The sequence below is a fragment of the Phyllopteryx taeniolatus genome, chromosome 3, assembly GCF_024500385.1.
Source record: "Phyllopteryx taeniolatus isolate TA_2022b chromosome 3, UOR_Ptae_1.2, whole genome shotgun sequence".
Classification (NCBI taxonomy): Eukaryota; Metazoa; Chordata; class Actinopteri; order Syngnathiformes; family Syngnathidae; genus Phyllopteryx; species Phyllopteryx taeniolatus.
The window spans coordinates 12,355,151-12,378,518 of NC_084504.1; the positions used below are offsets into that span (position 1 = coordinate 12,355,151).

Here is a 23,368-nt window from a genome sequence, read left to right on the forward strand (position 1 = left end):
ATGGATTAATGCCATTTCCATTCATTTCAATGTGTTTTGATAATATGTCTGTGTAGATTCTCAGTCATGGTAATGTAATCAAAAATGTAATCAAGGCAACAGGACTGTTCTTGTTGGTTGAAGATGTTTCACCTTTAATCCAAAAGGCTTCTTCAGTTATAAAGTTATAAAGGGTTAGTGTTAGGTGTGTTAAAGTTATAAAGGGTTAGTGTTAGGGTTAGGGTTATTTATGCCTCGATGGTTGTGTTTCTTAGGGGTGGTCAACAATAAGTTGTTGTTACCCGGTGTGGTTCGTGAAACAGCCATTCTGCATACTACAGTAAAGGCTTCTTTATACTCGCAGGGTCGGCGACCGTGCTGACGTCACTGCGGCTATCCCGCGCGCAGTTTGCCTTTATAGTCGAGCGCAACCCACGCGCGCAGTTTTGAAAATGTATTGCAGTTCTCCTCCAAGTCGGGGGTGTCGCTACGTCTGCTATTGGCTAGGACGCCACAGGGTGGAGTTTCCTCTGCGTTATTGGGCCATTACCGGGAGCCGTTTTTACTTTCCTTTCCGTAACAAGTAACAAAGTCAGTCATCAACAATGGCGACCATGGAACGGTGTCTGCTAGAACAAACGGACCTAGATGACCAGATGATACGTTTAATTATGCTGCCAAATCGATCAAGAAGGCGGCGGCGTAGGTGGTATGTGGAACCGAGAGGAACGCTGAGTACGTCATCACAGCATGTGACTAAAACAGCCGTTTTTTTTTTGCCAATGCGTCGGTCACGTAATGCAATGCGGGGGTTGTCGGCCACGTGAGCATAAAGAGGCCTTTATTCATCATTCAAACGTCTTGCTGCAAAACAGCTCGTAGGGGCCAATCTTCCCGTTGAATGAGGGGACCTTTGGGGGAAGATAGGTCGCCTCAACAAAAATTGTCTTCAACAAACAAGAATAGTCCTTGATTCAACCGTTGCGGATGAGTGTTTTGAGTTAGCATCTGGGGATCACTGGTCACTGAATGAATTAAAGTCGTATCTCAACGCACCACTGTATACTAAATTGACTTCTGGGCCTGTTTGTTATTCTGTTTTATGAATGGGAACAAGTGGATATGCAGGTTAATTGGACCTTCTGCCATCTAGTGGAAGAGCAATTAATTGTTCTGCCTGTCACTATATGTCACTGGCATTGATGGATGAACAAATAGACATTATTTGTAGTAAATAAGTCATCATTTTCAGTCCAATTAAGTGAAATTGGATAATTTCCTGTGGAACAGTGGTTGGCTATCACTGGCTTAACCTAAGAAGAAAAAAGAATAGTAAAAGCATCGTCTTGTACTCCAAGGCCGGTCTAAGACACAAGCTGTAAAAAGGAAGAAAAAGGCAACACGACTGGGGGCTGGGGAAAGCCAGGATTTTCTCCTTACCTTTGCACAAATTACACATGTAGCAAGAAGAGAGACAGGAGGAAGAGATTAAAACAAAACAAAGCTCATCAGTTCCGTAGACGCAGCAAGAGAGGCGAGGGTGGGCGCGGATCAGGGGGATCCACATGTATAAAAGTGCAGGTGGTGGTGGTGGGGGGGGGGGGGGGGACTTTTTCTAGGCCACACGTCTGAGTAGACAATTCTATTTGCAAGTGTGAATATGCAAGACGGTGGCTCCCGGTGAACCTGATAGGGGGAGGCAGCCCGCTATAAATGTTTGATTGGAGCTCACAGAGTAGAAGGGGGGCTGTGTAAAGGGTCCCAACGGGGCCTCGTGGAACCAAGGACAGAGTCACTGCTTTGGTGTGCTGGACTATCATGTACAGCAGTTTATTTACACCGGCAGTATCTTTTTGATTGAAAAACAGGAGTGGGTAACCTACAGTACGTCGATGTAGGGGGCATTTAGACATATAGACGCTAAGTGCCAAACAAGTGTGAAAAGAAGTTAAACGCGCTTGAGTAAATTTATAAAGAACTGAAAATAAAAGGACTTTGATTACACATGGCGTAGTGGAAATCGAGATGATTAATGCATTTGCAGTTAACCCCCTGTAGAATGAAAGATTAAACAAGTTTATGTTGTGGTAGTTTACGCAGTGTTATACAAAGTGTAGCGTATGAAGTCTCATTTATGAAGGGTAGTGCATGAATGTAATGTACAATGTGAAGTTTACAAAGCACAGTGTACGAAGTGTCGTAAACAAACCAAGCACATGCACAGATGTTTATGGGGGAAGGTCCTCAAGCCAAAAAAAGGGCACCCATCGGCAATAATTGTGACCCGTTGTCGGCGGCAGAGCACGTCCGACGGGAGGACATTCGGTCAGCGTGGGGGGGTACATATTTAACTGCTCAAAAAATATGCGCGATTCACATTGTGATCTGAAAAAGTTTCTCACAGTGTAGAATGAATTCTCAAATATTACTGAGGAGGTGCGAAATCCTAGGCTAAGTTTGAAAGCAGTAAGCTCGCTGGTGATCAGATGCGTGAGAAACTGTCACCAATATACTGGAAATATACCTGATCAGACTGTCATGTACCTCTCCTGGAGCTGTCATCTTATCATGGTGGAGGGTTTTGCATGTTCCAATGATCCTAGGAGCTAAGTTCTCAGGGGCTTTAGGCCCCTGGCAGGGTCACTCATGGAAAACAGGTCCTAGATGAGGGACCAGACAAAGCATGGCTAAAAGACCCCTGATGACGAGTAAAATTATTGAATCACGGTTTCCCTTGCCCAGACGCGGGCCACCAGAGCACCCCTCTGGAGCCAGGCCCGGTGGTGGGGCTCAATGGCGAACGTGGTTTCCCCTTCCCATGGGCTCAACACCTGTGGGTGGGGCCAAGGGGATCGGGTGCTGTGTGAGGTGAGAGGCGGCCGAAGGCAGGGACCTTGGCAGTCCAATCCCCGGCTACAGAAGCTGGCACTAGGAACGTGGAACGTCACTCTTCTGGCAGGGAAAGAGCTAGAGCTGGTGTGTGAGGTCGAGAAATTCCGACTGCACATAGTCGGGCTCACCTCAACATACAGCTTGGGCTCCGGTACCAGTCTTCTTGAGAGGGGTTGGACTCTCTTCCACTCTGGAGTTGCCCACGGTGAGAGGTGACGAGAAGGTGTGGGCATACTGATTGCACCCAGCTTGGTGCCTGTATGTTGGGGTGTACCCCAGTAGACGTGAGGGTAGCCTCCCTCCACCTTCGGGTGGGGGGGACGAGTCCTGACTGTTGTTTGTGCCTATGCACCAAACAGCAGTTCAAAGTACCCACCCATTTTGGAGTCCTTGGAGGGGCTGCTGGAGAGCGCTCCCGCTGGGGACTCCCTCGTTCTGCTGGGGGACTTCAACACTGGGACAGGGACATGTTTAAGATTGTGTTATGCTGCTTTTCCATTACAAGTTCAACGCGGCCCTGCTCTGCCCCAGCCTCGCTTGGTCTGGCCTGGCCTGGCCTCCATTGCTTTTCCTTTACAACAGGCACCAATCAAAAATGGGAGGGATTGGAGCGGGATCAAGAAGAAGGTGACGCTCTAATTTCTTGTCAAGCCTTCCATCTCGCTGTATTTCATTTTCTGCCAATATGGACAAAAATTCCAACACATCCTCAGTTGACCATAGAACAAAAGCGCCTTAAGCCTGCCGCACACTGAGCGACATGGTCGAACCCGACTGGACCGGACCATCGTGTAGAAATTGCAGACGTTTTTCATCCACAGGTACATTATACATTATGACTATAGTATTGATGTAAAACACAATATTTGATGCTTTATATAGTATTTTTATGGCTTGATGCGGCGCCGTGGCTCACTAAACCCCGGAAATGTGTTGTCCCCGTGAGGGAAAGCTTATCTGTGGCGACGTTAAGATGGCGATTCCAATTTTGAACCGTGGCGAAACCTGTGGCAGACCACTCATGAAAACAGTCGCCAAACCACGCACACTACGCAACAGTTAAGTCGGGCTCGGTTAAGTTAAGTCGCTTGGTGTGCAGCAGCCTTTAGATGCCATGATTGTGCGGGTGACAAGTCATTGCGATTAAAGAAACGCCTGCATCTGTCAGCCAATCAGATGACGACACTCCTTGGCCTGCGTTTTAGAAGTAGGTCAGAGGAGGTTCTGAAAAGAAGTGCTATTGTCACCGCTCGGCCTCGAAAAAGTGTAATGGAGAAGCGACCACACGGGGCGGAGGTTGTGGGTAGAACCGGTACAATGGAAAAGGGGCATTACATCACCTTTCCCTTTAACAACACTCAATAAGCATTTGGGAATTGAGGACACTAATTGTTGCAGCTTTGTAGGTGGAATTCTTTCCCATTCTTGTTTGATGTACAACTTCAGTTAATCAACAGTCCAGGGTCTCCGTTGTCGTATTTTGCGCTTCGTATTGCGTCACACATTTTCAATGGGAGACAGGTCTGAACTGCTGGCAGGCCAGTCAAGTACTCGCACTCTTCCCCTACGAAGCCACGCTGTTGTAACATGCAGAATGTGGCTTGGCATGTTCTTGCTGAAGTAAGCGGGGATGTCCCTGAAAACGACGTTAGTTGGATAGCAGCATATGTTGCTCCATAACCTGTAGGTACCTTTACCGACACAGATGTGCAAGTTATGGGCACTAACACATTATCACCGATGCTGGATTTTGAACTTTGCCCTGCTAACAATCCATGGTCACTTTCCTCATGGTCAGACCACATCACAATGTTCCACTTTGTGTCAGTCCATCTCAGATGAGCTTGGGCCCAGAGAATTCAGCTGCGTTTCACTTGTTCACAAACTCACCCAATCCTTGTTTGTGAACAACTGAGCCTTTCAGGGATGCTCCTTTTATAACCAATCATGACACTCACACAGGGGGGGGCCGGGGATTGAACCCCGCTCCTCAGAACTGTGAAGCAGACGATCTAACCACTCGCCCACCGTGCCGCATTTTTCACCCACATATTAATCATTATTTTGTATGCTGCTCTATATCATAGAGTAGCAGGCGTGTCATCCTAAATGTAGTTCAGGGGCCACATAGAACCTAATTTGATGTCAAAGACCACTTAAATCATACCATACTTAAAATATTATTGAATAACAAGAAGCTTTTCCCTTAGTTTTAATTACAAAATTACACTTCAAAATTAAATCAATTTATGAAGACAGGAATTATTACCATTCCATTTTCTATATGAACAGTATAATTCCCAAAATTATCCTTGGTCCGCACCACCACAATGTATTTTTTCACTTCATCCTGCGTGCCGGTTTGTACCCCCCTAGCAGCCCGGTTTTGGCCCGCAGGCTGTTTGCTTGAGAGCAATATATTCTAAAAAACTACTTGAAAACTTCAAGTGTTTAAGTATAAATACTTGCATTAAAATATCTCATTGAGTACATGTGACCTTTGGCCAGGATGCTAAATCATTGACATTCTATTGCAAAATGTGTCTGTGGTCATGCTTTTTTTCTTCTGGCTTCCACATCAACATAATTAAGATTTTAAATGAAATAAAACCGGTGAACCTGTTTAACTTGCAAAACTGTCTTTAAATTCTCTGCCTGTATGACAGTGTCTTTCTGTATGTCTGCTGCAGCTAGCCTGTATGATCTCCGCTTCTCTCTTCATGAACATGGCAACATGACAATTTAACGTCAGTAAACAGGAAGACAAGCGTTTGAAATCATGGATTTCATAAGTACAAAACCTTGTATAAGCTAAGAGTGATGCTAGCATAGACGCCTGATGACTGTTGTCTGACACACATAAGGACTAATGCCGGAGCACCACGAGAGGTCTATCTGTGCACGCCTCTGATACAAAGTATAGTGTTCGAAGTGTAGATTACAGAATGTAGAGTTTGGAGTGTAAGGTAGGAAATGTATTGTACAAAGTGTATTGTACGAAGCGTAGAGTACAAGGTGTACTGTACAAAATACGAAGTTTGTACAAAGTGTAATATACAAAGTGAAGAATACAAATCACACTGTATGCAGTGTAGTGTAACAAGTGCAGTATCCAAAGAGTAGTGTACGAAGTGAAGTAAACAAAGTGCAGTGCATGAAGTGTAGATTACAAAGTGTAGTGTATGAAGTTTAACACACATTATGAAGTATATTGCAAAGTGTACTGCATGAAGCGTAGAGTACAAAGTGTACTGTACGACATCTAATGTATAAAGTGTAAGGTACAAAGTGAATAATACGAATGGCACTATAAGAAGCATAACGTAAAAAGTGCAGTGTACAAAAAGTAGTGGACGAAGTGCAGTAAACAAAGTGCAGTGTATGAAGTTGAGTTGGCAAAATTACTTATATTTACATTTATAAGATGTAATGCCTTAATGTATTCTTTTATTGTTCCATAATGCTGGTGTAACTTCTCTAAGATATCTGGCCTTGCTAATAGCAGCAAGCCATTGTTTGTCTTATCCAAAGACATTCCCAAGCAGCTACAACATCTGGCTGGGTAGCTGGTGGGAATTCGTGATTATGGAAATTTACTGAATCTGACTGAAGGACTTTATAATCTGTTTTTGGGAGTTTTGGCTTCAAAGAGAGTGTGGGGAGCAAAAGGACAGCCAGAGGACAGCCGGGCACACGATTGTTTCCTCTACAAAATTATTTTACAAAAGAGGAATTTCCAACACAAAGTGTAGATTACGAAGTGTAATATACAGTATGAAGTGCATTGCATGAAGTGTAGTTTACGAAATGCAGTGTATATAATGTACTGTGCGAAGTGTGGCATATAAAGTGCCATGTACAAAGTGCTATGAGTGAAAATCCTTTTATAATCCTTAGGGCAGTTTGTTTTTTCCCCCACAAGCTTCCACAAGTAGAAGCCCGCTCCTGTATTCGCAACGCCTTAACGTCATGGTAATGTAAGCCATTCTCGTTGGCCTAAATGTTTACTGTATGTCCCCTTGGGGATTATTTACTTGTCATCTTAGTAAGAACCAGCCCAGCCTCGCATCTTCAACAGTGCTGACATGCACCACAAATCCACTTACAGGCCCCCCAACTTACCATCATCGTGACCCCACTCCAGTGCCCCTACCACCCACTCCATGCAGCATTCACCCCACAGCTCCCAGGAAATTCCATCCTTAAAACCCAGTGTCCTTTTGTTAACCAGAGGAAAGCGAGAGAGAAGGAATAATGATGGGGGGGAGAGAAGAAGAGAAAATGATGCTGGTGATAGAATATAAAAGGGAAGAGGATGGAGCGAAGATAAAATAGAGGACAGGAAGAGGAGGCACTCCGCATGGGTGCAAGCCATGCTCTGAGGCAAGTGTAATCATGGTGATGACGACGACAGTGATGATGATTATGATGAAGGTGAGGGTTTAGAACACATGAAGTCAAGTGACGATACGTAGCCCGGCCTTCCATCCTATTTCAATTTCAGTACTTGAAATACACTTGTAATGTCACATTTCCATTGTCTGAAACTTTAGGACTAGAGTTGCTCATACAGCATGTGCTAAAATAAATCCATGAAATGCATTTGTATTTATATAAAAAGAAAATGAACATCAATTTGACTTTGTTTATTGCTATGACAACTGATTTTGACATGCATATCCTCGTGAAAACGTATGCAACGCGTCCTTTGGAAAGTTAGAAAAGAAATCTGCCAGACACCAGTTTCAGCAATCGACACAAAATTTGGCAGGCATGTCTACCACAAAGGGACGCACACACAAAAAAAAAAAACTCAAGTACCCATGCCCAAAATCGAAGAGCAAGTCATCCATTTTGGTTTGAAGCAGCTATTTATTAACTACTGTTAGGGAATTCCCCCTAATGAGCCCCAATTGGAAGTAGATATGCTAGACAGATGGGCGACACCAAACGGTTTCTTTGAAACCAATTGAGAGTTTCCTTGGCAGTACATTTTGGATCATTATCCTGCTGAAATGTCCACCCTCGTTTCATTTTCATCATTCTCGTAGATGGCAGCAGATTTTTGTCAAGAATGTCTCGATACATTTGCCCATTCATCCTTCCTTCAATAATGTGAAGTTCACCAGTATCATTTGCTGAAAAGCAGCCCCACACCTCCGAACTTCACTGTTGGGATGGTGTTTTTAGGGTGATGTGCAAAATTTCTCCTCCAAATTTGGTGTGCATTATGGCATCCAAACAGTTACATTTTGGTCTCATCCCACCAGATTATATTCTCGCAGTTCTGAGGACCAGGGTTCAATCTCCGGCCCCGCCTGTGTGGAGTTTGCATGTTCGCCTCGTGCCTGCGTGGGTTTTCTCCGGGCACTCCGGTTTCCTCCCACATCCCAAAAACATGCATGCAAGGTTAATTGAAGACTCTAAATTGCCCCTAGGTGTGAATGTGAGTGCGAATGATTGTTTGTTTCTATGTGCCCTGCGATTGCCTGGCAACCAGTTCAGGGTGTACCCCGCCTCCTCCCCGACGATAGCTGGGATAGGCTCCTGCACTCCCACAACCCTTGTGAGGATAAGCGGCTCAGAAAATTGATGGATGGATAGTTTGCGATGGTCTTGAGACAGCTCTCTGCTCTTACCCATCATGAGATGTGACTTGACTAACATATTGGCAATTAAACCTTTTTGGAGGCCATCAATTAGGACTGAACCAAGGATTTTGAACCTATCCACCCCAACATACATATATATATATATATATATATATATATATATATATATATATATATATATATATATATATATATAATAAAATAACGAAAAAAAACAAATACATAAAAAAAGAAAGAAATCTAAATGACTTTATATTATATAAACCAAAAATAAAATGCATATATATTATAAATTTACCATGAACACAATTAGTGAAAAGAAAAAAACAACTAAATTAAAAATACATAAAGTAATTTTAAAATTATCAAATATTTTTGCTTTAGGCGGCACGGTGGATGATTGGTTAAGCACATCTACCTCACAGTTCTAATGACTTGGGTTCAAATCCGGCCTCGCTTGTGTGGAGTTTTAAAAAGCGATTTGAAACGTTCATGTTAATAAAGGTGTGCTATTATTTCCTATGGGGGTATACAAATTGGATGAAAGATGGAAGGCCTGCTCAAGATGCAAATGCAGAGGACGACATGGTCAGCCATCATGCTCTGAGCTCCCATGCTGAGAGGAGAGAGGGGGAAAGAATAGAAAAGAGAAAGAGTGGAAAGGGGGGGGGCATGCCCACAGGTCATGCCACCGTGCGCTACCTTGTTCAACCAACCCCGCGGCGGTACCCGCGGCGGGTGAGACCGGAACCACAGAGGCCGGAGCGGTGGTCTGCCTGCTGCCCACTGTCCACACCCGACCACGCACACACACAGGTGGGAAAGAAAGGATTACGTGGCGAGTACGGAAATGAGCATGACAGGAAGTAGGAGGGCAAAAGAGAGTTGAACATCCAATCACAGAGCGGCACCAGTGTTTGAGTCACACAATGTCTGTCAGGTAAACAATGTCAGAGAGAGAGAGAGAGAGAGATAATTTAGCTTTCTTCCCATTGGCGGGTTAACGTTGGAAAAAGGCAAAATGGGCTAAAATTGACTCCATTTCTTTGATTGATCGTGGGTTCTAAAAAAATATAAAATTCTAAAATCTGATCAAAGTAAAAATAAGAGTAAATAAATAATAAGCCTAAATACATTTTGTATTAAAGTACAAATTAAAATGAAAAGAAATAAATATGTAATCAAATTTATACGAATACAATTATATTAAAGTAAAATATAAAACTACCAAATAAGTAGAAATGTTTTTATTAAAGTAGAAACTAAAATTAAATTAATCAATCAAATTAATATAAATAAAACTGAAAAGATAAGCAATGGAAAAAATTTAATCAATTTAGACTAATGTAAAAATTAAAATGAAATGATAATGAAATACCTCTGAATACATTTATGTGAAAGTAAAAATTAAAACAATAATGAAAAATTTAGAAATAAATTAATCTTAAAATCAAGGTAAAAATAAAACTACAAAACAAATAATAAAATACATTTAAATACATGTATATCAAATAAAAAACAGAATAGGAAAACACAATATAATTAAACTCTGAAATAATTTTATCTTATCATAGAAACTAAAATACGAAAAAAAATAAATCCAAACAGACCACCCTATGTCATAAAAAGGGGAGAAAAAAAACAACATGACATAAGTATAGTTTCGGAAATAAAATGAGCTGTCACGTCCGCATGGAAATGATCTTATTGAATCCCAAACACTGCTTGCTCAATGAAGCCAGGAGACACTTGCCAATATATTTGGCACGCCTTAATAAAAACATAATGGCGTCTGCATTCAGAAATTGGGTTTTTTATAACGTGTGACTCATACATAACATGACCTCACAGCTGTTGCATAAATGTTCATGTGTCACATTTTCCAGAAGTTACATTTAATGGGGACCTTTTTTGGAAAAGTGAATTTTTCCCAAGGATCACCAATTAAATGTAACTACGATGTGTATCTAAAAATATTTTTAAAGAAAAATTTATTTTGTCGAAATGAAAAGTTGCAACCTTACGAGAATAAAATTGTCCATATTTTCCCAAATATAATGTCACAATATTTTGATATTAACGTGAAAGTTAAACGAGGAAAGAGTCATATTTTAACAGGTGAATTTCAAAATACAGTATTATTCTTCTAATAATAATTATCAATGCCAAAGCCAAAAGGTAAGCAGAAATGCAATGAGCATTGTCAGATACAGAGATTAGTGTTAAGAAGCTGCACATACAGTACTTGACTTTTTATTAAAGTTGTCGACGCGGTGGCAGGGTATTTATGTTTACCAATATGTCCGCTGCATGTGCCCCATACAAGGATCCCCCACACAAATTGGCAAAGTGTATGAAGTGCTGCTTCCACAAGTGAAACTGCTTCTATTGTCTTTACGGGCATTTGCTGCTGTTTTTACCCCCATGCGCTCTTGCAAGGAGATGTTGCTTGCCTAGTCGCAAGCCCCGAGCTTCACCACCCCTTCGCCGGTCGTCATAGTAACAAAGCCGCACTCAACACCTGGGAACTGTTTTACATAAATGCATAATACGTCACCTTTAAATATATTTTTCATTCCCTCTCTCTGACTCTGATTCACCTGACAATTATGATGAATAGATACTTCCTGTGGAAGGCAAAGAGAAACATGATCAAGAGCCAAGAAGAAGGAGGAGACAGGCAGAGGCAGAAGTAGCACACAAACAACCCAAACTCAGCCACCTACTGGGTCTTATTGTGGGAATATTTGGCTGTTATAAACCACAGCAGTCAACCATAATCCCCCACTAAACAAAGTCATAACTCCACTTTGTCTTGCATCATAGATACAGTACAGTATCTCACAAAAGTGAGTACACACCTCACAATCTTCGTATAAAGATCCTCTGAGTTATTGAGGTGTCATATTGAACTTCCAATGACTAGTATGAGAGAGTTTGAAAATGGTAACGCCAAATTTAACACATCTGCTGCCCATTCACACCTTTGACCATGTAACATAAAATGGATAACTGAGTCCAACATTTTCACCTGGGGGTCAACTCACTTTTGTTGCCAGAGATTTAGACATTAGACATTGGTGTGTGTCAAGTTGTTTTGAGGCGACAGTAAATTTACACTATATAACTGTACTACACAATGGAACCTTGGTTTTTGTATGCCCTAACTTTCATACGATTCTGTTTTCGACAAATTCTTCCATCTAAATTTTGTCACACTTTTCGTGCATCCACTCGGTTTTCGTATGCTCTAATATTTTCATATGATTCATTTTTCGGCAGATTCATTTTTCAGCAGAATTTTTTCATCTAAATTTTGTTTTCGTCCAAAACATATGCGTGACTTGCCCATTTATTTTCTGTAATCCATGCGTCTTTATTCATTTTCATAAGTTGGGTAAAAGGGTTCAACATACAGCAAGCTTTTATTAAGAACTAAAAGCAATAACCCCCCCCCCCCCCCCCCCCCACCCCCACACCCCGGTCTGCTAAGCAATACTCGAGCAACAGCGCTGTAACACATCTTGTCAAAAGCGAAACCTTCAAAATAAAAGCATACAATATGATAACACACCACTTTCTTTGGCCAGATGGTGGCTTATTTAGCAGTCACACTGAATAATCACAAAACAGTTTGAGTGTGACTGCTAAATAAGCCACCATGGGGTGACAGTTATGATGCTGATATGGTATAGGATGTTTCAACGATGTTGTCCTAACTTGCCCAAGTGGTACTGAGCAGATGCTGTTAAATGTTTATTTATCCACTTCATTAGTCAATTAATTATATTCACCTACTGTTTTTTGCTTTATGCATAAAACTATAGTTATTCTCTATAAAATCTATTTTCTGTTAATATTTGTGGGTGTCTGGATTCAGTTTTAGTCAGACTTTGTAGACGGATTAATCACAAAAACTGAGGTTCCACTGTAATTAAAATTGTAGCAAGAGGCATTTTTTTTTTTTTTTTTTTTTTTTTTTTTTTTTAAAGAACGGGGACCGGAGGGTGTGATCCAACTTTAGGGGGATCACACTCCTCGGCCTCACTGGTAAGGTCTATTCAGTGGTCCTGGAGAGGAGGGTTTGTGAGGAAGTCGAATCACAGACTCAGGAGTAGTGTGGTTTTCGTCCTGGCCGTGGAACAGTGGACCAGCTGTACACCCTCAGCAGGGTCCTCGAGGGTGCATGGGAAGTCGCCAAACCAAGTTATATGTGCTTTGTGGACTTGGAGAAGGCGATCAGTGATGCGGACTCAGTATCGGTCTGTCGTGTTAAAGAAGGAGCTGAGCCGAAAGGTGAAGCTCTTGCTTTACCGGTTGAGATACATTCTTACCATCTCCTACGGTCACAAGCTCTGACCGAAATAAGATTGCGGATACAAGCAGCCAAAATGAGTTTACTTCGCAGGGAATCTGGGCTCTCCCTTAAGAACGGGGTGAGAAGCTCATCCGAGAGGGCTCAGAGTTGAGCCGCTGCGCCTCCGCATCGAGAGGAGCCAGATGAGGTGGCTCGGGGATCTGGACAGGGTGCCCCCTGGACGCCTCCCCGGTAAGGTGTTCTGCACACGTCCTACCAGGAGGAGGCCCCAGAGACGACCAGGACACGGTGGAGAGACGTCTCCCGGCTGACCTGGGAACGCGTTGCGATCCTCCCAGAAAGGGCTGGAATTCGTGGCTTGGTAGGTTTAGTTGCTGCTTGCGCAACCCGGAAGAAAATGGGTGGAAGGCTTTTTTTTTTTCAAAGATATAATACAAGGAAAGGGGTGTCCTCATTTTTGCGAGATACTGTATATCCACACAAATATGAAACAGAAGTCAGAGCCATACAAGCAAAGTGCGAAAAGGAAGGTTACAAAATTCCCAGTCAATGTTATATTCATCCACAATTTAACAGTGATAAAAAGTTTAAATGAAGACATGTTTTCCCCCCATCCGGGTGGGTGAAAGTCACCAGAAACTGTTTAGCACAAACAAATCAGCTTACAAGAAAAAACACTTTGGAAAGTACACGTGCGTCAATGGCTGTTTGCAGAGGAGCAGGCCAACATTTTGCCATTGTCACGTTTCAACCGACAATATTGAGGCAAGCTGTGGGATTTTCCTCCAAAATGGTGACATGATCCTCTAAAAGCCAAAGTGTTAAGTATGCTCTCTCAGTCTAAGTAGAGCTCATGCACGGCTCTTTAAATGTGAAGGCTGTGAATCACTCGTGTGAGGAGGAGACTTACCAGAGAAATTCCGAGAGACCAACATGGTGGTGAGGATGGCTCCCTGGGTGTGAAACAAAATTTAAAACATGTTAAAGGAGAGCCACATTTATACTTGATAATTATTAAAAATTGATATGAAAGGATGTCATGTAAATGCAGTGTGGCGCTACACAACTCTCTCAAAACAAAACAATGCATGCAGTTGGTGTGGTAAAAAAGACAAGACAAAACTTCAATTTAAAAATAATACAGGTGGGAAAAAAAGAGTGGTGCCACAGCTACAAATAACACATTATAAAAAAAAATACATGAATAAAAATAAGGAACGGTGCTACAGCTAATAAAATAAAATACATAAAACAATATATATACTGTATATAATATAATATAATATAAAATTAAGAATTGCTGTGACAGCTCAATATCATGAAAATATATTTAGGAAAATACAAAGAATAATTACTGAATAAAATATAGAAAATAAATTAAAATAGACTATATCAAAATGAAAACTAAATAATTGAAAAATGAAAACAAAATATTAAAATATAAAAACTAAAAATAAGTGGCTGTACAGCTCTAAAATTCTACAAAAGTTTAAAAAAAAAGTAAAACAAAAAAATACAAAATAGAATAAGAAATAAATACATTCATATAAAATAAATGAGTGATGCTGCAGCTCATTCAGTACAGCTGGTGGAGACGTAAATAACAATAATTAAAATATTAATAAATAAAACATTTAAATCGAAAACCAACAAGCGGTGCTGCAGCGCAAGTGGTCGTGTGAAAAAATAATTTAAATTAAAACTGAAAATAAATGAAAACAAATTAAAAATAGAAATGAGTAGAGGATGCAATGACTTAAACATTTCAGAGACAAAATGAACCAAAGCGCCGCAGGCTTTCTTTTGTTAGTGACGTGGTGTGATGAATAATTGTGAACTGAAAGATAAAAGGAACGTGCTGGCGAGATAAAACTAGATCATGAAAATAAAAAGACTCAAGACTATTGAGGAGAAAATAGCAAGGCCTGCAGACCTTGAGTTTCCTCCTGGCGTTGAACTTCTTCAGGCACTCTACCGTCTCCTGTCTGTGCATCATGGAAGCCACCGTGGACCGTTGCTGTATAGCAAGAGCACAATTAGAACCAGCGATCAAGCTATACATCAAGATGATAAATAAGTCAACTGCAATGTATGTGACACTTACGCAGACCCACGGGTGCTTGAGGGCCTCCTGGGCAGTGATCCTCTTGGCCGGGTTGATGGTCAGCATCTGGTTGATCAGGTTTTTGGCCTCCGGGGTTACCGTGTCCCACTCTGGAGAAGGGAACTAGGTCACAGAAAGCAAATACTGTAAGTATAGAATGATAACAAAATATGAATAATTTTACCGCAAATTGGTGGGTTTCTTTTTGCAACAGAAGAAGTGATTTGATGTTACAAAATGTGTCTATTGGGTTCAGGTTAGGAGGTTAAGTCTGTATGTATTGCTGCTCGTAAGTAGTTGGCAAGCAGTTAAAAAAAGTGACCCACGTGGAGGCTTTAACCCCCTAAAATATGAATGAGAGCACAGAGTTACGCAACGGTGGCCAAAAAAAGATCGGCGGCAAAGCTGGGACGTGAGAAGGCGTGAGGAAGCCAGACCAGCGGAAGTGAGTGGAAAGGAAAGAAAGTGAGTGGAAACATGAAAATGACACAGTGGAGCAAAGCAAGGAGAGAAAGAGGAGAGGCTATTCAGGAACAGAAAGAGGGAAAGCCAGAGCGAGGGATTAAATTTCATTGACCTATCTACCCATCTAGATACCTACAAACGCACCTATAAATTTGCCTACCTGCTTATTCATGCACTTTCCTACCTACCAACCCATGTTCCTACCTATTCGTCTACTTTCCTCCCTAGTACCTAGTACCCTTGCTACTCATGATTCTACCTACCTACACACCCTTTCCAAAAAATTTCAATATCATGGAAAAGTTTCTTTCCATAATTCCATTCAAAAAGTTAAACTTTCATAGATTATAGATTCAGGGCCCACAGTCACGATTTGGGGTGCAATGTCCAGTGCAGGTGTTGGTAAACTCTGCTTTCTTAAATCCAAAGTCACCGCAGCAGTCTACAAGAATGTTTTAGAGCACATGATTCCTTCTGCTGAGAATCTGTATGGAGATGCAGATTTCATCTTCCGTGCTTTGATGCCCATGCCATCACAGTGTTTGACTGGCCAGCCAACTCGCCGGATCTAAACACCACTGAGACTCTATGGGGTATTATCAAGAGGAAAATGAGGGGCACCAGACCCAAAAACAAAGAAGAACTGACAGCAAATATCAAGAAAATCTGGGCTTCCATAACTCCCAGGCAATTCCGCATGCTGATTGCCTCAATGCCACGGCACATCGAGGCAGTGATTAAAGCAAAGGGATTCCCAACTAAGTATTGAAGATGAACATATCGTTTTGAAAGTACCATATATTGATTGATTTAATGTTACCCTAATTGCTTTCTTTTTTTTCTACAAAAACTGAGGAGTAGCTGGTGATTTCTTCACAATATTCAATTTTTTTGAATTCCTGATTTCATGGGTTTTATGAGCTGGAAGTCCAAATTATGTAAAAACAAATAAATAAATACTTGAAATTGTGGGCCCTGAATCTATAATTATGAAAGTGTAACTTTTTGAATGTAATTATGGAAATAAACTTTTCCATGATATTCATATTTTTCGGAAAGGGTCTGTATCTACTCTCTTACCTACCCATTTATTTTCTTATCTATTGTTTTCTTACCTACCCACCTACCTACATACTTTCCTACCTCCCTACCTACCAAGTACCTACCTACCTACCTACCTACCTACCTAAAATCCTTCCCATCGCTGTTCTTACCTACCCATCTACCAACTTTCCAATCTAAATTCCCGCATACCCAACTAACAACAAAGCCACCTATCAACTTAGCTATTTACTTTTCTACCTAGTACTTACTTACTGTACAAACCGACCTACCTACACATACATTTTCCGACCGATCAAACTTCATACTTACCAACCCACCTATCTACCCTACCTACCGCACCTATCTGTCTACCTAGTTTCTTACCTACTCATTTATATTTCCTACCTAGGACTTACTTTCATATCTACCTACCTACTTTCCGACCCACCAACCTACCCATATACAGGTACTATCTTATCTTCCTACCTACCAAGTAGCTACCTACCTAACATGCTCCCCTTCACCTTTATTACCTACCCTCCTCGTAGGCTACCTACCTACATATGAGCTGCTTTGAGCTTGACACCTGTGATCTAGTACATACCTACACTGTACCTACTATAGTGCAGGACATGAAGCAAGAGGAGAGGAGAGCAAGTTGACAAAATAAAAGTGAAAACTAGAGAGAGAGGATGAGTAAATAAAAATGAAGCAAGAAGAGAGTAAGCTAGAGAGAGGAAATTAGGAAATGAAACAAGGAAGGAAAAGAAGAGGAAGCATTTGAGGGGGGAAACGAGGAAAGAGGAGAGAGGAGACTAGGTTGGGCTCTCACATCGTAGGCCCCAGCCTTGATCTGCTGGTACAGTTTGTGCTGGTCCTCATCCCAGAAAGGAGGGTAACCTACCAACAGGATGTACAGGATCACTCCTGCACACACACACACACACACACACACACAAACACACACACGCACGCACACACACACATCATTGTAAGTCAAGAGATGCTATGTCAAGTTCGTAAAGTAGGGTGTGTGTATATCAAGTCGAGCTCACCACAGGCCCAGATGTCCACAGGTTTGCCATATGCTTCCTTCCTCAGGACCTCAGGGGACAGGTACCCTGGTGTGCCAGCAAAGCCTTTAGAAAAGAACATGAAGGAAATAATGCAGAAAGTATTTTTTATCATCTTGTCACCCATTCTAAGCATGCAGCAACATCGCAAACCCTTTACAGCCCCCGAAAAGGTGCCTTGCTACTGTAATGAGAAGCATATGTTGCAATTGATATTGGTTAATGGTGTGTCTACATTTGTCCACCAGATGGCGCTACTTTTTTAATTCAAAGCATGCAGCAACACTTCACACCATTTAGTGTCTCAAACAAGTGTGCCTTCCTACTGAAATGATAAGCATTGATGTTAGACAATGGATGTTTATGGTTGTCCACCAAATTTTTCTATTCAACGCATGCAGCAAAATTTCACAATGGTTGTTTCCCACAATAGAGGCTCACCGCTGAAATGGTAAGTGTGTGTCCCTATTGATGTTAGACTATTGTGTGTTTGTTTGTCCAACGGATGACGCTATTTTCCTCCATTCAAAGCATGCAGCAAAATTTCACACCATTTGTTTCCCCTCAAAGGTGTCACGCTACATAAATGAAAAGTGTGTGTCACTATAGATGTTGGACAATGGTGTTTTTATATTTGTCCAGCAGATGGCACTATTTTTTTCATTCAGAGCATGCAGCCACTTTTCACACCATTAAATGTTTTGCCTAAGGGTGCCTTGCTACCCAAATGATAAGCGTGTGCATCACTACAGATGTTGGACAATGGTATGTTTATATTTGTCCACTAGATGGCAATTATATTTCCTCATTCAAAGCATGCAACAAACGTTTCAAAGCGTTTGTTTCCCAGAAGGGTGCTTCACTACTGAAATGATAAGCCAGTGCTGTTATTGAGGTTGTAATACGGTGTGTATGTAAAAAGAAAGTGTGTTTGTGTGTCTTTAGTGTCTTTTCTGCTTTGTCTACCTACCAAACCAGGCCTGCTGGTCCCCCTGCACCTCGATGGCCAGACCAAAGTCGGCCAGTTTCACCGCCGCATTCTTGCATTTGCTGGCCAGGAGAAGGTTCTCTGGCTGGGGGGTTGGGACATGAACACAGCAGACACAAAACACAAAGATGATGCTATTTAAAGACATGACACATTTCACTTCACCAGCCCCCCAACCACCCCGCCCCACGCCTTGAGCCTGACGCGGTGTGCCGTTGCTGTATACGCTCCATCTCGGTGGCCCAGATAACGTAGTGCATCTCATTATTCTCTGTCAGCAGAGACTGTAATAATGGGCCTCTATCCCCACGTGGCCATCCCCACATCGCTGCTTTTTTTCCCCCCAATAAGAATAGGACAGTCTCAAATGAGGGACTCTTAAAAGTGACTAATCAGTTTGGTTTGACTACATTGCCACAAATCGTCTCTGTGGGGTGTTTATTTACTACAGATAAGGGGGGAGGAGTCTACGGGGAGGGGGGACTTTTGGAATAATGTAAATAGATTGTTTACCTGCATCAGTAGGTTAGCTTTTGGCAACTCAAATGTTTGCGTGTCACAGTTATACTGTAGACTAGAGTATCTGTACTGAGGTTAGTACTCAAGGGGTGTAATGCTACATGTATTCGTATGTGACAAAACGTAACTGTTACGGTTGCATTTTGTCATTTCCTAAAAAGAAGACAAACTATAAATGAATTAATATTTCATTAAAATTAACTATTCTGTATACACAATTTTTTTCCTAAAATAATTGGATTTTTAATTAGAATCAAATGCAATTATCTAAAATTACAAAATGAGTGATATGAAAAGTTTACTACTATACATCCATCCATTTTCTACCGCTTATCCGAGGTCAGGTCGCGGGGGCAGTAGCTTTAGCAGGGACGCCCAGACTTCCCTCTCCCCAGCCACTTCATCGAGCTCTTCCGGGGGGATCCCGAGGCGTTGCCAGGCTAGCCGAGAGACGTAGTCTCTCCAGCATGTCCTGGGTCGTCTCCTCCCGGTGGGACGTGCCCGGAACACCTCACCAGGGAGGCGTCCGGGAGGCATCCGAATCAGATGCCCCAGCCACCTCATCTGGCTCCTCTCAATGTGGAGGAGCCAATGTGGAGGATCCACCCGGAAGAGCTGGATGAAGTGGCTGGGGAGAGGGAAGTCTGGGCGTACCCTGCTAAAGCTACTGCCCCCGCGACCCGACCTCGGATAAGCAGTAGAAAATGGATGGATGGATGGAAATTAAACTATTGCATGGCTGGTTTAATTCATTATTTGTTCTATCAAATAATTTGTTAGTTCATTATAATGAAATTTATTCAATTAATTAAAAATTTTTTTTACAAAAGAACACGATAATACATATACATTTTAAAATAGCGATGTATTTATTTTATTAAATAATTGTGTAATTAATTAGAAATAACTGAATTAATTAGTTAAAATTTTCAAAACTTGTAAATTATTGAGTGAAAATTCCTTATCATTTTGATGGCACAAACTCAGCGTCACTCACCTTCAGGTCTCGGTGCACAACGCCCATTTGATGGCAGTGAAGCACGGCCTCCAGGATCTGCTGGATGCAGTGGCTGTTTGCAAAAACGCCAAAGAAAATTAATAAAATGCCATCATTTATATGCAGACTTTTAAATTAATATTACATGTTATTATTAGTATTATACATATTAGTATTATTATTGTTAAAGGTATATACAAACAAAGAAGGTACCATTATTTCTGGATAAAACTACCTACACATATGAGGGGCCGTTAGGGACATTATTCAGAATTAGCTCTCACACTTACTATTCAAATGCTTTCACACACAAACTACTGAAAAGCTCTACTAACACTACTCAAGCGCTCTCTTAAACACTACTCAAACCCTCTCATAAACACTAGTCAAATCCTCTCATACGCACGAGTGAAAGTCTTTCTCTCATAAACTACTCAAACGCTCTCATAAACACTAGTCACACCCTCTCATGCACACGATTGAGTCTTGATCTCATAAATACTACTCAAACACTCTCATAGCAAATCCTCAAATACTCTTATACGGACGACTTTTTCTCATAAACACTACTCAAACCCACTCAAACACTACTCAAACCCTCTCATACACATGTGTTTTGCTCTCATAACCACTACTCAAACCCTCTCATAAACACTACTCAAACCCTCTAATATACACTGGTTTTGCTCTCATAAACACTAGTCAAACTTATGAGAGTGTTTCAGTAGTGTGTGTGAGAGTGTTTATGAGAGCAAGACTTTCACTTGTGCGTATGAGAGGATTTGACTAGTGAGTATGAGAGGGTTTTGAGTAGTGTTTATGAGCGCTTTTCAGTCGTTTGTGTGTGTGAAAGCATTTGAATAGTAAGTGTGAGAGCTAATCCTGAATAATGTCCCTAAAGGCCCCTCATATACGTATAACACCTTATATTACTATAATATTATAATGATATACAATCATCCAATATGCTAATGTCACAACTAAATATATTTAGAGTCTGTAGGTTGCCTGGATGGATCAAGTCGTGAGAGATGTGGACTAAAGCTAGGCCATGCATGTGATTGCTGCACACTGAGACCTAAAATAGAATCCAGTCAGTCAATCAGTCCGTCAGTCCATCTATCCATCTATACATTCATATTCAATGTTGCAGAGGATATAATGACATTACTGTAAAGGTGAGGGCCAAAAATTCCAATCCCACGTGTCCTTTCTAAAGTTCTACCAACAAATTGATGGGACCAGGCACAAAACATCTATATGAGAGTGAGTGGTTGAAAAATTCAGCCCTGAAGCCACTTGGGAACATGAAATTTGGTGGACGTGTCAATCATGAGTAGCTCCAGAGAAAAGTCTCAGAAGGCCCCAGAAAAGACAGGAAGTCTGTTGTAAAGCACACATTTTGTCTCTAGAATTCTATTTATTTTTTTTTTTTTAATTTAGCCCCCGAAGTCAGATTCACTTAACAACTTGAAATTTGGGAGGACCATTTATAATGAGTAGACCCACACAAAAAAAGTCTCAAAACGCCATGCCTTAAACGACACAGGAAGTCTGCCATTTTGGTTAGAAGTGGCCAATTTCATAAGTATGTAGCATACGGAACCAAACTGTACCACTTAGTGGTAAAAAAGGTAACGTTTCATGTGGGCGTGGGGGTTCGCTGTTTAAGTGGGCAACACTGCGATTCATTGAGGCATGGCATCTAGTATTAGAGCAGAGGAAGCTATTTGAGTACGCAAGCTAAATGGAACGCTTATGTATCGGATGAAAGTGATTCACGGAGGACGCGGCGAGCTGGTGGCAGGCTATGTTTCCAGTGCTACACGGAAAGAGATACGTGTGTGTGTGTGTTGTGTGTGTGTGTGTAGGTGTGTGTGTGTGTGTGTGTGTAAGGACAAAGTGCAATGAGCGAGTGTAATGAGCAGAATATGTGACTAATAGCAAGCGCTCAGAGACACGCAGCCTGCAGGATTCACACCCACAGTGTCTAGTGAGTGGGAGGACTGAAAGAGAGCTTTACATGTGTTATGTCCGTGTGTGTGTGTGTGCATGTGTGCCTGTGCGGCAACATGCACCAATCTCCATTTCTTAACTGGGAACAGCCCAGAAATCTTCCTATTGCACATTCTCATAATTTTCCGGCACAGGATGTCTGCCATTTTGGTTTAAAGTGGCCATCGTAGGGTCATTTTGGCCATTTTTCCAGGTGACTTTATAAGATGATCTCACCCTACCGGAATATTTTAGAAATTCATCCCTTGAAGACAGTTTCACATTGCAACATTAAATTTGAAATGTTTGGTTTGGTTTCAAGAAGCCATGCCATAAAAGACACAGGAAGTCTGCCATTTTGGTTTGAAGTATTGTTTCATTGGTCCTTCAAAGATGAATTCCTACTGGAATAATTAAAAAAATTCAGTCCTCAAAGATAGTTTCACAAATAAATTTGGTCCTGTCACACTGTCTTGCATGTTTTTGTTTTCACATTAAGGACAAACGTCCTGTTTTTGTTTTAATTCCTCATTTTAAAAAAGACTAAGAAATTTTTCCTCATCTTTTTGAGATTGTAGGGTGAAAGCTGCAGCTGGCTACTAGTGTGGACTGAATGGATGGCAAGAATGGCGAAATGAAATGCCAGTATTTTGAGGGTAAAAATTCTGACAGCAACATATTGAAGGGAAAAAAAGAACTATGAACTAGTTTGTATTTGGACTGGTGAACTTAGTTCAAAACTTTAAATTGTGAACTATGAACTGAACCAGTTCATTTTTGGAACTTTGAACTACTTCATGTAGAAAATGAACTTTCCCAACACTGATCCTGTATTATTTCACATCGCAATATATATCACAGGTTGAAAAAAAAAAACGCAATGTCATTTTTCCCCCCAATATCGTGCAGCCCTCCCATGTATAATTGTGTTGAGTCCTTGGATGTGATGAGACAAGGGCCATCCCCCCAAACATTTCCTGCAATATAATTACAAGCTTCACATGCTAATACCATAGTGGTTTCACACCATCACAGCTACAGATGTTTTGAGTGACAATATCAAATAATTTTGGACATTTCGGTTGGATCAAGACCTCCTGAAAAAGACCTCTACATCAACTTTAAGCCTTAAGGTCGTTTAAGGATCCACCTTCGTTTGTAACCTAATGACAAAAATAGTCACCTTCCCAGAAAAATTTGATAATCCTTTAAAGAAGTCAATACATTAGCATGATCATTTATACAACAGTTGCTTCTGACCAAGCAATTTGGTACAAAAAGTAAAACTGGCTTCATTTGTTTAATTTTTTTGGTCAGTGTTGACCCTGAGGCTTTGTCTAGTAAGCATGTTGCGCAAATGACTAACTTCGCGGCTTACGCAA

General features: G+C 41.3%; 1 protein-coding gene across 29 annotated transcripts in view; it reads right to left on the reverse strand.

Moving 5' to 3' along the window:
• The window catches only part of camk2b1 (calcium/calmodulin-dependent protein kinase (CaM kinase) II beta 1), a 65,183-nt gene that overhangs the window by 26,137 nt on the left and 15,678 nt on the right, over positions 1-23,368 (reverse strand). For 13 of the 29 annotated variants that reach the window (XM_061769134.1, XM_061769106.1, XM_061769105.1 and 10 more), the window contains exons 6-13: positions 19,992-20,064; positions 18,458-18,560; positions 17,470-17,553; positions 17,247-17,341; positions 14,906-15,028; positions 14,735-14,818; positions 13,712-13,754; positions 9,186-9,269 (exon numbers count right to left, since the gene is read on the reverse strand). In XM_061769134.1, coding sequence (XP_061625118.1) covers positions 9,186-9,269; positions 13,712-13,754; positions 14,735-14,818; positions 14,906-15,028; positions 17,247-17,341; positions 17,470-17,553; positions 18,458-18,560; positions 19,992-20,064 — 689 coding nt within the window. Of the gene's footprint in view, positions 1-3,247; positions 3,326-9,185; positions 9,270-13,711; positions 13,755-14,734; positions 14,819-14,905; positions 15,029-17,246; positions 17,342-17,469; positions 17,554-18,457; positions 18,561-19,991; positions 20,065-23,368 lie in introns of all 29 variants that reach the window. The other 16 variants (XM_061769121.1, XM_061769114.1, XM_061769113.1 and 13 more) reach the window with 2 other exon arrangements.